The sequence below is a fragment of the Trachemys scripta genome, chromosome 10 (genome assembly GCF_013100865.1).
Source record: "Trachemys scripta elegans isolate TJP31775 chromosome 10, CAS_Tse_1.0, whole genome shotgun sequence".
Taxonomy (NCBI): Eukaryota; Metazoa; Chordata; order Testudines; family Emydidae; genus Trachemys; species Trachemys scripta.
The window spans coordinates 15,247,908-15,263,474 of record NC_048307.1 but is presented as its reverse complement, the minus strand read 5'-3'; the positions used below and the strand labels follow the sequence as shown (position 1 = coordinate 15,263,474).

Genomic DNA, 15,567 nt, shown 5'->3' with positions numbered 1-15,567 from the left:
CCCTAAACGGGGGTTTTGTACCTGCACGGGGTCTGGCAGTGCCCCCCCCCCCCGCCCCCCAGCTTAACCCCGGCTTTCACCCCCCACCACCGATTTTTGCCCTTCAGCCCCTCTTCTGCCGCTAGCTACAGTAGCTTGAACCCCCCAGGCCAGTAAAATTCTGCCCCCTGCTCAGACCCTGACAGCCCCCCGCTGCGATTTGCCCCCCTTAATCCTTTTAAACCCCCCCAAAGAGGAGGCAGCAAATCGTAAGTAGAAGTAAGGGCAGAGAGAGGGCAGTGGCTACAACGAAGGTTACTGGGCATGCTCAGTTCGAGTGAGCATGCTCAGTGCACCCATGGTAGCAAAACGGGAGCGAGAGCAGTTTGTGCGGTTACTATGGTTACTGGCGCCGGGCGTAGGACGCGGTGGCAGGAGCCGGAGGGACGGGCCCCGAAACAGCTCGTCCGCGCCGCTTTGCGCAGAGGAGCCCCCGGGCGTTGGCCGGAATCCTGGGGACCGAGCAGGGGGGCCCTGGCTTCCCGCTAGGTGGTGGGCGACCTAGCAAGCGTGGAGGGGAGCCAGGAGCTTCCCGGCCAGCCGTCCTGGGGGCTGCTGCATGCTGAGCGCGCCCGCCAGAGACCCTCGGGCGCAGCTGTTCCTAGGCATCCCATATTGATTTTTCTTCCCGGTTTGTTGTGGGTGCGGGAGGACCGAGAATCCAGTAAGGATACAATCGCCTCAGGTGTCTTTGCGAATGTAGCTGAGGAGTCGTGGGTAAATTGCTATCTCCTTCTAGAGAAGTTTTCGAGCTTGGAGAAATTAGTCTCAGGAATCTCCACACCCTGCTAGCTGTAACAGAACCGCAGCTGGGGCTTGCAGGAGGTTTGTTATTGTCCACCATCTTTTTAACTAATATAATTTTTACACTTGCTTTAACCAAATACCCACGAGGGTTTAATGAGTGTGTTTTTAATTGCCCCTGAATCATTCCTACCTAATAGAGCATGTAATATTACTGCCTTGCAGAATCAGGAATACTAAGCCATGAAGATTTAACCACGAAACAGTGGGAGTCATGATTCTAGACCACCACATTGTTCTGTGATATTTTTTTTTTCACATGATCCTCTGGGGTCACAAATATGTGCCATTACCTTATTTCCATAAACTGTCATGTTGTGTGTTACAGATATCAGGTGAATCTGTAACCCATTATTTCCCAAAAAAGTATTATTGGAATCTAGTGCATTCCTGCCACCCTCATTTCCCTAGAACAGTGGTTCTCAACCTTTCCACACTACTGTATCCCTTTCTGATTTGTTTTGTGTACCCCAAGTTACATTTCACTTGGTTACACAATCAGACATAAAAATACAAAAGTATCACAGCACACTGTTATTAAAAAAATGCTTACTTTCTCATTTTTACCATATAATTATAAAATAAATCAATTGGAATATAAATATTGAACTTACTTTTCAATGTATAGTATATAGAGCAGTATAAACAAGTAATTATATGACATTTTAGTTTGTACTGACTTTGCTTCTTATGTAGCCTGTTGTAAAACTAGGCAAATATCTAGGTGAGTTGATGTGCCCCCTGGAAGACCTCTGTATACCCCTAGGGGTACGTATACCCCTGGTTGAGAACCCTGCCCTAGAAGCTCATGAAACATCTAACACTTTTACTTTAAATACTTTTAGGAAATGGTTGCAATTACCATACAGCAATAAAACTTTTTAAAAATATTGTTTTTAGGGGCAATGAGGGGAGAGAAATCAGATTTTTATGTTGTTTGCTTTTTATGTTTTCTTTTTCAGTTAAATGAGTTCAGATTTTGAAAACTAAACCTCTGATGTAAAAAATAGGCAAAAGAAGCTAAAGCCTTTTGTTCAGAAAAACGTAACTTTGAGGCAATTCAGTGGCAATGGCTAAAGATAAGAAGAAAGATGGCAAAAAAACAGAAAAGTTAGCACCTGCCCCTCCTCTTCCACCTGAGACTTCATTAGAAGGTATTTCTTCAGTTCAGCTGTCATGTGTTCAAACATCATTGAATCAAGCGGAGGAAGCACAAGCAAGCCCTTTAGAATCCCAAGAAGGATCAAAAGAGATGGAAGAACCTCTGATCCAAGAAGCAGCTCAGTATTATGAGGAGCCTATTCTAACTCAACTTATTGTAGAAAAGTATGTTAAAACATGTCAGTTTAGTTAAAAACACATCCACTAGATGAGGACTTACTATTTAAGTACCTGTGGTGTGCTTGGTATTGTACAAAACATACTCATAGACATGGCTCCTGCCTTGTCGAGTTTAGAGTCCAAAAGGCAGATAGACATCAGACACAAATGCACTGCAAGACAAAGGGTAATGGTAACTAGAATGTGTGTGTATGCACAAAGTTGTCTGCTCCATTTAAGACCCACTGTGTGGTAGAACACCAGCAGACTGGCTGTACAAGGGGTGTTGGCATAAATTACTGAAAAGAGGGTGCCAATGGGGATGGGCCTACATGGTTAGAGTTCAAGTGGCCTTAATACACCATAATAGCAGTGTTTATTTATGGATGGAGAGCTGTATTGCAGCCCTGTGCCCTGGCTCTAGAATTTTGCTTCCCTACCTCATTCACACTTCACTTGCATAAAGCCTGATTCTTCTTGCTTTATTTGCGTAAAATGAATTTCACTGTAAGTGTACATGTAGTTTTCTATATAAAGTGAATACACTAGTGTAATTACATAATATTTGGTGCTGCTTATCATTTAGGGTGAGGTGCATAATGTGCATGGGGGTACCCACTTCCTGACAGTACTTTGGTCATGAAAGGGGAGCAAGCCTGATGTTCCACCCAGCAGCAAAATACAGCATATGCTTTCACCCCACCTCTTCCAGAATGGGAGCTAACAGATGCTAACAATGTAATTTGGCTTTTGTCAGAAAGTAATAGTCATTATTTTTAACTTCTGTTTCTGGTTTACTTGTAGTGATTTGATTATTTCATCGTTAGTTTGTTTTCTTTGTAGCTATGAAGGAGAAAAAGTCCATGGATTATATGATGGAGAAGGTGTAGCATATTTTCAGGGAGGAAATATATACAGAGTGAGTAGATCAGCATTCTGTTTATGGGTACATCTTTGGCAAGGCACTAAGGGTACGACTTCACAGCCTGTGGCAGCAAGGTTCCGAGCCTGGGTCAACAGACTTGGGCTGGCGGGGCTTGTGCTACGGTGCTAAAAGTAGCTGCATAGACATTGCAGCTCAGGGGGTTGCATGGGCTTCAGTGCCTGAGTTCCAGCCTGAGCTACAAGGTCTACACAGCTATTTCTAGTGTGGTAGCGCAAGCCCTGTGAGCCTGAGTCTGTTGACTCAGGATTGGAGGCTTGCTGCTGCTTGCTGTGTAAATGTACCCAAAATGTAATGGGAAAATTCTTTCCCTGGAGGAGGATATGCTGCTACTCCCTTTGACTTCATTGGGAACTGCACAGCTAAAATGTATGTGTTTTGAATAGTGGATTCTGTAGTTTCTAAGGGCTGCTGACATTCAAAACTTAGTTCTTTTAGTGCTGATAGTTAGAGGGGGTTTAATTAGAACATGTTACTTCTCCTCAAACTACTTAATAGCTATAGACCCAAGTTGTGATAAAGGAATAAAAACAATAATATATGTATTATTTTGAAGGGCATGTTTTCCGAAGGGCTCATGCATGGACACGGGATTTATACATGGGCTGATGGAGTGAAGTATGAGGTAAAGTGCAATGTAAATAATTTTAAAGTATCATACAGCTGATTACAATCTATACATGCAAATTATAGGAAAGCATGTAGGTTAGATGATTGCAGGTGGCAATAGCAAACTTATTGTAGTGGCTGTGTATTAAATTTAAAGAACACCGAAAATGTAACTAGAGTTAGTTGTGTTTTTTCCTCTTTGTGCACTGTGAACAGGTGCCTTTCCCAGCTTGCTCTACAAACACAGCGCATGCACTGCAAAGTCCAGATTTGCCTCCTTCCTGCGGTTTGGCTTTTTTACAAAAAAAAAATCAACAATAGGATAACATACTGTGCAACTCAGAACTTCTCCTTGGGCTTGGCTGCTCCTAGGGACCTTCCTTCAGGACAGCTCAGCCCACACCCTAGATACTGTCTCCCACAAATGTTTACTCTCATCTCCCTTACATCCAGGAGGAGTAATGAGTACTACTGTCTCACTTGAGAGAGTAATCAATTTATAATTTAATCTCTTAGGGGAACTTTGTTAAGAATGTGCAGATGTATAATGGCAGTTACACATGGCCTGATGGCAGCATGTATGAAGGAGAGGTGAAGAATGGAGTCAGGCATGGCTTTGGCATGTACAAGTGTGGCACCCATCCAGTTTCATACATTGGCCAATGGTGTGAAGGCAAAAGACATGGAAAGGTAAATAAGAAAAGCACTGATGAAAGTATCATCTGGACCAATGACATCTGGGATGAAAGACAGAGGGTTAGCACAGGGCTTCTGCATCACTTATGTGGGGGACTTAAGTGGGACTCAACTGGTACATAAGCCTTGAATTATCGTAGTGAAGTATCTCTGATGTAGTATATGTTAATTAAAATTAGTGGTCCTGGTGGGGCAAGCCTTCATTTCTATTAAAAGGGATGCATTGTGGGAACACCCCAACTTTCTGCTTTAATATTAACTAGTAAATATATATGTTACCTGCCCTTTTAGGAAGCTCGAATTAGATGGTGACCAAGCTGATCAAGAGGTGAAGAACCAGAGGTTGTTTCGTAAATAGTGGCAATAATGGCACAAAATACTTTGCTGAAAGAGCAGTTAGCCAAATCCCGCTCCCCAAATGTGCTGAAGATAGTAGCTTAAGTATGCCAATAATAATTATGACAATAGCTAAGTCTTTAGTCTAAGTACTGTGGGATTAGCATGCAGGCCTAAATTTTCAAAAAAGCTAGTGATTTTGTGTGCCCAACTTCAGATACCTTAAATTGGCCTTATTGTAAGAGGTGGGTTCTCAGCATTTTCTGAAAATCAGGCCTCTTTAAGATGTTTCAAGTTGGACACCAATAAATTGAGGTACCCAAAATCACTGGTCACTTTTGAAAATGTAGGCCCTTGCACATCATCTCTAAGAGGCACCTGAATTAATGTAAATGAGGGGGGTAGGTTCCAGGGAATTTTTTTTCATCAGACAAAAGACTATAATATATATAATAATAACACACACACTCTCTCACACACACACACACTAAGTTTTAAACAAACAATTTAATACTGGTACACAGTGATGATGATTGTGAAGCTTGGTTGAGGTGGTGAAGTCAGAGGGTAGGATATTTGCAGGGAATGCCTTACTGCTAAATGGTGAACTAGCAATTGGCTGAACCCTCAAGGGTTAATTCTCACACTCTACAAGGCAGCAGGAATGGAGGGAGGGGAGAGAGCATCGCAGACAGAAACACACACTGTGTGTGTGTGAGAGAGAGAGATGCATTTCCCCTTTAAGTACGCTGCCTTGTTAATTAGATCAGCTTGCTGAGACCGCAGCTGCTGCTGCTGCCAGCAAGCTCCCTCTGTCCTGAGCCCTGTCGTGTGTCCCCCCTGCTCTATGAAAGATGGGGTAAGTGAGGGGGAGGGGGACACCCTGACATTAGCCCCCCTCCCCCCTGCACAACAAGCAGGAGTCTCGGGGAGGAGCTCCAAGGCAGAGGGCAGGAGCAGCGCATGGCAGTGGGGGGAGGGACAGCTGCAATTGCTAGCCTGCTGGGCAGCTGCTGCACAGAGAACTTAGGGGAGCGGGGAGCTGATATGGGGGGCTGCTGGTCCACCTTGGTTCCAAGCCCCCACCAGCTAGCTGCAACGGGCTGCTCTTCCTGCAAGCAGTGGAAAAAGCAGGCGACTGCTAAACGACGTTAGAAGGGAGCATTGCACAGATTTAAATAAGCATGTTCCCTAATTGATCAGCAATGTAACAGCAAAACAATGTTAACCAGGACGACTTTAAGTGAGGAGTTACTTAACTACTTGAGGGTGTCACAACAGTGTATTAGTGGATGTTTGTACAGAGTTTGAAATATGTAAAGCTCTATAAGGACTACATTTTATTATATATTTAGTCAACCTTCCAGAATGTTGTCCTTGTTTCTGCTCAGTCATGAGCAGTGGGAATCTTTGAGTATCAGATGTGTCTCAGAATCCTTTGTGATATTTGTCATGTTGCCTCATTTGAAGCACGTCTGTAACTGGTACAAAGGATTCTGGGGTACATTGGAGATCTGTTCTTAAAAGTATCTATTGCAGACAACTGAGCAGACCAGAAACACGATATGGAGGAAGAAATTACACTGACAGAACTGTCCAGAGGAAGAGAACAGAACAATTAGGGCAGCATCCCAGTTGTGTCCTATGCCTTCTGAAGGATGCCATTGCAGAACTGGCTCTAGAAGTTAATGTGGAACTCTGGATGAGTCAGAGTACTGCTGCTTTATCTCCATCTGTTTACTGTAGTTAATAGATTCTGAGGTCAGAAGGGACCACAGTGATCATTTACTCTGACCTCCTGCATAACACGGGCCATACAACTTAATTGAAATAGTCCTGTTTGAACTAGAGCAGATCTTTTAGAAAAACATGCAACCTTGACTTAAAAATTGCCAGTGATGTAGAATCCACCCCAACCTTGATAAATTGTTCCAGTGGTTAATTACCCTCACTGTTAAAAATTCATGCTTTATTTCCAGACTTAGTTAAGTCACAGCTATAGCGGATTCAGGCCAGGACATGGAACTTAAACCGCTTTAGTGGCACTGATGAATGATCTCCTCCTGTGAGAGGACAGATGTCCATTCTCATCCTTCTGGGCCTGTCTGCAACAGTCAACAGACCATGAGGTACTGCTGTCTCACTTGAGAGAGGTTGCAGGTGCCCAGGGTAATGTGCTGATATAGTTTGAGTCCTCCCTGGAGGACTCAAACTTTGTAGTGATGGGGAAACTGCACCTCCACCCACTAGTCCACTCACTTGTGGAGTCCCAGAAGGATCATTTCTCTCTCTACAGTCCTTTTCAACATCTACATGCAATCACTAGGTGAAGTGGTCAGATGTCAGGAACTCAAGTGCCAGCAATATCTAGATGACACACAGCTCTACCTATTCCTCACCACATACAACTACACCACTATCACCAAGATGGCCTTCAACTCATGAAGAACAGCAAGCTGAAACTGAACCCAAGCAAGACAAGTGATGCTGGTGGGTAGAGGAAAGCATTTGGAAGAGCCTGTAGCCATGGTGTAATCTCCTTTGGCTGAAGATACACACCCACAAATACTCAATTTGGTCTGTAGTCTAGGAATACTCTTGGATTACTTGCTGATGCCGCACTCTCACATAGCTGCATCTGAAAGTAATGCTATTTATCGTCTCCAGTGGCTAGGAGACTCCATCCTATACTGGCAGATGATGACCTGACCTCAGTTATTCACACCTTATTCACTTATCGGCTGGACTATAGCAGTGTGACAAACCTGGGCATGAAGTTTTCAGCACCGAGGAAACTCCAACTAGTGCAGAACCGCACAGTGTGTCTTCTCCAAAACATAGATCATTGCAAGCACATCAGACCTGTCCTCCACTTTCTACGTTGGCTTTCCACAGAATTTTGAATTAAATTCAAGGTCTTGGTCCTTCTCTTCAAGGGGCTCCATGGCCTTGGCCCAGGATATTTAAAGAATGCCTAAAGCTCTGGGATGCAGGCCATGGTCTCTTCTAGCACAGTGGAACTCTTTGCAATAAGAGTAGAGCTTGTCTGTGTGGGAGACAGAACTTTCTTGGTAGCTGTGAAATGAACTCCCCCAGGAACTAAGGATCATCATTGCGCTCCAAGTATACATGTTTCTTTGACCTTGCCTTCTTTAACATAAATCATAGCAACACATGTTAAAAACAAAACAAAAAAAACAAAAACAAAAACCTACCAAAGCAAAACACTTCACTGCAAATGCTTCTCCAGGTGGGGAGAAGAGGAGAGAACAAACACATAACCAATGTAATTCATATCACTTGATGCATTACTGAAAGCTGCTCACATACTATGGTGATAAGGGCAGTATAAGAACCTATATAGAATAGAATAGATTGGTGAAAGCATTCCCAAAGGGTTTGAGGCCACTTAGCATTGTTTGGCTAAATGTAATTTTTAACATTTTTGAACACCTAAATGCTTGGTCTCTCTTAGTATGTAGCTAATGTTGGTGAAAATAACAGGATATCATTTTTTTTTAAATTTTAGACTCTCAGTTGCTTTTAACATAAATTGAGTCTCTTTTTTTTCTTAGAGACTGCTGAGGGAATGTTTGAATACAAGTGGTAATTGGTATCTTTGGCATATACAGGGGTGATGACAACTTTTTATTGGGGGGGGGAGCTAGAATTAAAAAAATCAAAGCTCTTGAATATCACTTTATGTAGTTTTGTACCATAACTAAATTTGTCCACTTTTAATAAAGAGAGGAAAAACAAGCTTCTTATTTCAAACTCTGCTTTTTCTTTCTTAATCCAATCCTTACATTTTGGGGTGAGCTGAAGTCCACCCAAGTTCCCACTTGTCTATGTCCATGGTATATAATGTTATCTGAAAACATTTATGTGAATATTTAGGTATTGATTAATTAAACCGATCATACTCTTTGTTTCAGGGTACCATTTATTATAATCGGGAAGGTACTTCCTGGTATGAAGGTGACTGGGTTAACAACATCAAAGATGGCTGGGGGATAAGATGGTAGGTATAACATGTTTGTTCAGCACATCTTCAGAATTAATTTATTTTTATTTGGCACACACACTCAATCCTTTGTTCCATGTACGGGGCCTGATTCTCTACTGCCTTGCAGTTTGTGTAATCATTCAGAGATATACAAAAGGGTAAAAATGGTACCAACTCAGAATGGTAGAATTTTATATTTATCTTGCCCTTCTTTGCACAGGAGTAAACAGCTATACCAGGTCTAGTATATGGCTTTAATTTTTACTTGGGTAAGCCTTTTTCTTCTTCATTCCTACAAAGAAAACAACTAAAGATAAAACAATTAAAGACTGGCAGCAATAAACTGAAACATTTCTTTAAAAGAATTCTTCTTGATTGCATGGCAACACCCCTCATTCCCCCCTCACAAACAAATGAATTCTTTTGTGGGATTGTGCATGAGAAGGTGTTTTGGTTGATTTTTTTATGGCATGCTATCCTCAGACAAATTTTAGGATAACTGAGATTTTTGGTAATATCTTCTGAGGTTTGACAGAATGTGAAGTCTTCATGCACTGACATCAGACTTCACCACACAAATGCTGATGTGGATAAATTGATAATTGGGGGAGTTGGTCAGCGATGTTTATATTTTTTACATCCGTACTTTGTTAGCTGATCCAGAGCACAGCCTTCTAAACCTATTGGACACCTTCTCCAGTTACAGACAGCAGGTTAGCTTTCTCAAGTCATGCCAACAAAGCAGGATGTCAGTCCCTAGTTTTTTGTGTGTTGGAGTTTGACTTCAAAAGATACACGCTGAGCCCAGTTTTCAAAGTCTGCTAAGCCAGTTGCTTTGAAGTTTTGCATGTCCCCAAGACCTTTGAATTATTGGAGTCTTAATATATTATAATTGATATTTATTATTAAGTGTAGTCAACTGGGAATGTTTTCCTTTAGGTAGTATATATTGCAATCATAAACAAAGGAAAAATCAGAATGTAGTAATATCAGCATTGAAAATCTATCCCAGTATTACTGTTTTTTCCCAGCAACAAGATGTAACTCTTGTTATAAATTGGTGGATTTAGGCACCTAACTGCCATTGTACCTTGTTAGTGTATATGATAGCTGAGTAATTAACTTCCTTATTCATTTGGTTTCTTGTAGTTATAAATCTGGAAATATCTATGAAGGTCAATGGGAAAAAAATGTGCGCCATGGGGAAGGACGGATGAGATGGCTGACGACTAACCAGGAGTATACTGGACAGTGGATAAATGGCATACAGGTACTACACCACTTTAATTCAATACCTGACTCTTACACCGGTAAGATTAGATGCATCGATTCATACAGGAGTAAAGAAGCTCAGTATGATTCTGCTAATTGTAGATACAGAAGTGTTTTACTCATAAATTGCTTTTCATGTTATTAGTTATAACTAGCAAAAGTCCAATATTAAACCATGCTGCTGACTTGTTTTTACGAAAAGGTAACTTAATTTTACACACCAACCAAAGGAAAATATAAATCCTTCCCATAATAAAAATTAAATCTTTTTGGCTGCAGGATATTTAGAAAGAGGCTTTAGAGTGAAAGCTTAGGGTTGGTGTAAGTGGCGGGGGCTTACCCAGTCCAGCACTGGACTGTGCCACTACCTCAGTTCCCCCTTCTTGGGCTTTCCTAAAACTGGACCCAGCCATTCAGAAGTCAGATAACATCCCTCCTTGGGGTCTGGTTTATTAAAACAACATCATAGTTAAAGTATCAATTTAAATCAAAACAAATCTTTCCCTGACTCTACATTTCCTTAGGCTGGACTCAACTGTTCTTTCCCAAAACCCAGCTTCTGCTGCCTGATGTTTCCTCAAACCTCTTCCTTGGGAGATTTCTGCTCCTGCCTCTCCATCTGGCTGGTGTGGAGTTCCCCCTTCTAAGTCCTTTCCCCTGACCCTGGGTCCCTTTCAGGAGGCTTCTTACTCCCTGCAGGTCTCCCTCCCTTCCTGAACTGTGCTGAGTAGACTCCCTTTTATTAGTCTTAAAGCCTATTATGTTGGGGAGGCAGCTGGCAAGGTGGGTCTGAGCCTAACTCTCTTACAGGGCCAGTCTACCCAATGATGTTTCTCCCCACTCCCCAGTTAATTATATAGAAACAGGTTTTATATTTCATATAAACTTCAGTGAAAATAAAACTGTTTACATATGCAGGTCATTTGTATAGTTTCAGAGGGGTAGCCGTGTTAGTCTGAATCTGTAAAAAGCAACAGAGGGTCCTGTGGCACCTTCTGTTAGTCTCAAAGGTGCCACAGGACCCTCTGTTGCTATTTGTATAGTTGATTTTATTTATGCTAATGTAGACCTCACTTAGTTAATTCTTATAGCTTAGTATATAAATTCAGTATTTTAAGGCAGTTAAAAGTGAAAATATCACCTGATCTGAGTGGTGACCTGAAGATCTAGCTCCCCAGTGTCCCCTCCTGTGAAAGAACCCATGGAAGCAGGCTGGGGTTGGTGTAAAACTCCATTAGATTCCCCTCACCAGGTCTTCCCCCATCATTCTGTTGGGGTGAGCGTGGGGGCGAGCTGCTTCCTTTTCACCCCCACATAATATGGGCAGAGAGTTTGGCCTCCAGAGCAGCACAGCTCTCCTAAGAACTGGTTCTGGGACCCTGCCCTGGCTGCTTGGCAGGGCGCACAGACCAGGGAATGACATCTCTAAACTGTGGCCCATTTTCTATAGGAGACCAGCCAGTGAAGGCTGCCTGGAGGATGTGTTGAATTGGTTCATCCCCTGAGGTGCTGCTACCATGCCTCCTAGTGGGCTTTATGTCCTGAATCAGAGGGGTAGCCGTGGGTTCTTACCCACAAAAGCTTATGCTCCCAATACTTCTGTTAGTCTTAAAGGTGCCACAGGACCCTCTGTTGCTTTATGTCCTGATAACCTATTACCTGGTAGGAGCTAAGGTAACCTGGGGCTAAATCAAGCCCATTTAGCTGAATTAGCAACGGTAACCCTAAAACAAAACAAAACAAAACAAAGTCTAGTCATCCTTTGTATGAATTTAGATCTGCACCAATAGTAGCTCTTTGGAAAGTTCTTGTAATGGCTTGTTTTTTTTCAGCATGGGTATGGTACCCACTCCTGGTTTCTGAAGAGAATACCTGGGTCTCAGTATCCTTTGAGGAATGAATATGTAGGGGATTTTGTAAATGGGGATCGTCATGGACATGGAAGGTTCTTCTATGCCAGTGGAGCAATGTATGATGGAGAATGGGTTTGCAATAAAAAACATGGCATTGTGAGTATCAACAAGTGATGGGGGAGGAAAAAAAAAGATCAAAATGCAATTAGGGCTCAGTCTGTTCTGTATTGCAAATGTCTAGGTAGCTGTAAGGAAAACCATGTTTTCCTTAGTGTATTGGAATGCACACATTGATGTCCATGCCCAATGAAGTTGATAGGAGCCCTTCCACTGACCTCACTGGGCACTGGATAAGTTCCAAGTGGAGGAACATGGCTTGTATATGGTGAAATGTATTTTAACATAAAGCTTTTCAGTGTAATAGGTGGGTCTGATATTATCAGCCTTTTGGCTGATAAATGGCCGTTGTCTTCTGTTGGCCTTCTGGCTAAAGTCACTTTTAATGTCTGATGCACCTTCTCACAGGGGTGGACTCTAGCTAATAGGTTGTTGCCATCTCCAGCTCTGTGATATGGGGACAGACTGTTAAAGTATGTTGAAAAGCTGTAAACAATTTTAAGCATAGTGAAAAGATCCTTATTCCTCAGATGTTTCAGAGTAAAACATTTAGCACTTATATAGCACAGCAGCAGATTTTCATTGGTTGATCTCAAAGTACTTTACACATGCAGATAAGTCTCATCCTTCACTTTGCACTGTCTCATATATTGCAGTTTAAACCTGATTTAGATCAGAAGGAAATCCAAATGCTTGCAAACATATTTATTTTCTAATGGTTTTTTACTAAATGTGTACATTTACATCAAAATGAAACAAAAGAGCCTCTCTCTCTCTCTCCCTTCCTCTCCCCCTTTTGCCCACCACCCAGGGGAGATTTGTCTTCAAGAATGGGCGTATTTATGAAGGGGAGTTTATAAATGATCAAATAGCAGAGTACCCAGCTTTTCAAGTGGATGCAATGAATATGCAGGATCTGAGTGGCATTCGTACACAAAGTCCCTTTGGCACTGGTGAGCAGTTTGAAGCGATGGTGGGGAAAGTAGATACTTTCTAGTCAGATAGTTCACATTTTATAAAAATTACACATTTACTGTGTGAGACTGTTCTGTGTTCACTGAAGAGTCATACACATTTCCCTATGAAGGTTCATTGATAGATAAATGAGATATTTTAATTACTAATGCAAGGTTTCACAGGAAATTGCAGTTTTAAATCGTAATGTGTTCATAAAAGAATTAAAATTTGATATCATAAATGGCAATTGATTTCCTGTTGGTTTAGTTTCTCTAAGTTCCTTTGCACAAGCCCAGAAGTGGTGACAGGAAAAAGCAAAGCTCTTATGTTGTTATTCCTCCTATAAAAGTGCTACTTGGCTGGCTGCTCAGTTCAGAAATAGAAAAGTAAGGCTTGTCTGTACTATATGGTCATTTCAGCAGCACAGCTATGGCGCTGTATCTCTGTCATGTAAATGCTTCCTACAGGGCCGGTAGGGGTTTTTCTGTTGCAGTAGATAATCCACCTCCTCAACTGTCAGTGAAGCATTCTTCCATTGACTTAGCCGCGCCTACACCAGAGCTTAGCATAGCTATGGCACTTAGTACACTTCATGTACACCAGAATTTTAAGTGTAGACCAGGCCTAAGGCTTTCACTCTGTTCTGGACCTTGCAATGCCTGCCCTAGACAGAGAATGATGTAACGCACATGCATAAGATTAGGGGAGAAAAATCCTGAGGTGTGGCCAAACTGGATAGGGCAAAGGTCAGTGATATGTGTGTGCAAAGGTGATTTAAAGCTCATCTTTGCACTATCCTGATTTGGCAGCAGCTGTGTACGTATGGGTCCCCCTCAGATAAATTTGTATTTTTTGAGTTTATGCCTATATTCTCTCAGTGATATGGGAGTGTAAACAGAGTTGTGTTTTTCATAACATTTTACAGTTCCCTTTTAATAGTTTTCTAAAATATGATTTCCTAACAAAGATTTTTTTAACCAGGTCAACTTCTTCCACCCAGGAAAATATGTTGTTTAATTACGTATTCCTCTTTACTTCCATGCTTCTTTTTTGTTCCATTTGAAAGACTCTTTAAAATGAGTGAGTTCTCATCCAAGCCACATCCTTAATGCATCTAGACGCACTTGGAAACACTGCAACATGGAAATTTAACAAGACATGATGTTAACATGTTTTGTTGGACTTATGGAAGGTGGATGTGTGTCTTTAATATGTTAAGATAATGTTAAACAGTTAAATTTTACCAACTGGGGGTACTATTCTTCTCTTCTTTAAGTCAATGGAACTTGGAACAAGACAATTGAGGATATTATTTTATCTTTGTACATATTTTATTTTATTATCCAAAGATAAATTGTTACTTTTGTTACTTGGTAGAAACCATCAGAATAGTTGATGGCCCAGGAAATACCTCTGTGTTGGGATCAAACATTGAACTAGACATATCTTCATTGCTGAACTTGTTTCCGGAGAAAGACAGACAGGAAGAAATGAAACAGGTAAGAGCATAGGACAGCAAAGGATAATCCTGCATTAACAACTTCTGGCAGTACTGTCCCTGGCTGGATTTAGTAAATACATCAGCTGAGGTTACTACTTGTCATGAAATTAAAAGTAAGGCATGCTATTTACTGTTTTGTGTAGGTAGAATATGCGGTATTGAGACATATTACAGAACTGAGAAGAATCTACAGTTTTTACAGCAGCTTAGGCTGTGATCAGTCTCTTGACAACACCTTCCTGATGACTAAGCTCCAGTTCTGGAGATTTCTGAAGGATTGCAGGTTTCATCATTACAATGTAACCCTTGCTGATATGGACAGGATACTGAATGGTTTGTATGCCTGTAGATTAACCATTATATGCTTCTGATAGTCAGAGTTGGGGACTAGGAGTCTGAGAATTGGATTCTATACACAACACTGTGACCGACTTGTTCAGTGCCCATGGGCAATTTACCTGTTTTCTGTGAAATGGGCATAAGAAGAATCACTCATGTGCTTTGGGATCCTCAGGCAAAAATAATCACAAAATAATAACACTCATCAAAAATGTTTTAAAGCATTATTTTAAAAATCATACTTCTGTCTGAATTATATTCCTTATTATTGTTACAAGTAACACTTCAGGTGACTAGAACTGAAAGAGATTAAAGAGGAAAGAATTCTTTTTTTTTTCCAGTTTGTTTACTTCGTGTGTTTGACACCAATTTGTGTATAGTATGTGTCACTGTTCTCCTGCATAGCCAGTTAGTCGGTCAGCTTCACCTGTTGCTGTTGTGAGTCTTTGTGACAAGTTGCAGAGGCACAACCTGATCCTTGCTACACAAGGGGTTAGCGCTAGCTTTGCTTTCCCTGCCCTATGCTCGTGTGCCATGGGGAAGAGCTCTAAGAAGGGTTCCTGAAAAGGCAGAAATCAATGGGGCTTTGCCTGACCAGGTCCTGAGTGATTTGCTCAAGACTACAGGAGCATTTTGAATTCTCCCCTAAGCTACCCTCATGACCCAGGTAGGTGATGCCATGTTGGCTTGCTAACTTGGAAGTAGTGCTACCTCTAGTCTAGTCTAGTGAATGTTGGATCAATGTGGGAGATCATAGGAAGATGAGAAAGGCCAA

The 15,567-nt window shown here is 41.6% G+C and overlaps 1 protein-coding gene across 2 annotated transcripts in view; it reads left to right on the top strand.

The window, feature by feature from the left end:
* The first annotated feature begins 462 nt into the window (after nt 1-462).
* LOC117884374 (radial spoke head 10 homolog B2-like) overlaps nt 463-15,567 on the top strand; it is a 36,114-nt gene continuing 21,009 nt past the window's right edge. Inside the window, exons 1-11 of one of the 2 annotated variants that reach the window (XM_034784729.1) lie at nt 463-864; nt 1,806-2,169; nt 3,007-3,082; nt 3,663-3,731; nt 4,232-4,405; nt 8,683-8,768; nt 9,903-10,023; nt 11,858-12,034; nt 12,807-12,948; nt 14,330-14,451; nt 14,597-14,786. In XM_034784729.1, the coding sequence (XP_034640620.1) occupies nt 1,913-2,169; nt 3,007-3,082; nt 3,663-3,731; nt 4,232-4,405; nt 8,683-8,768; nt 9,903-10,023; nt 11,858-12,034; nt 12,807-12,948; nt 14,330-14,451; nt 14,597-14,786 (1,414 nt within the window). In that variant the 5' untranslated portion in view covers nt 463-864; nt 1,806-1,912. The remainder of the gene's footprint in view (nt 865-1,805; nt 2,170-3,006; nt 3,083-3,662; nt 3,732-4,231; nt 4,406-8,682; nt 8,769-9,902; nt 10,024-11,857; nt 12,035-12,806; nt 12,949-14,329; nt 14,452-14,596; nt 14,787-15,567) is intronic. The other variant, XM_034784730.1, reaches the window with a different exon arrangement.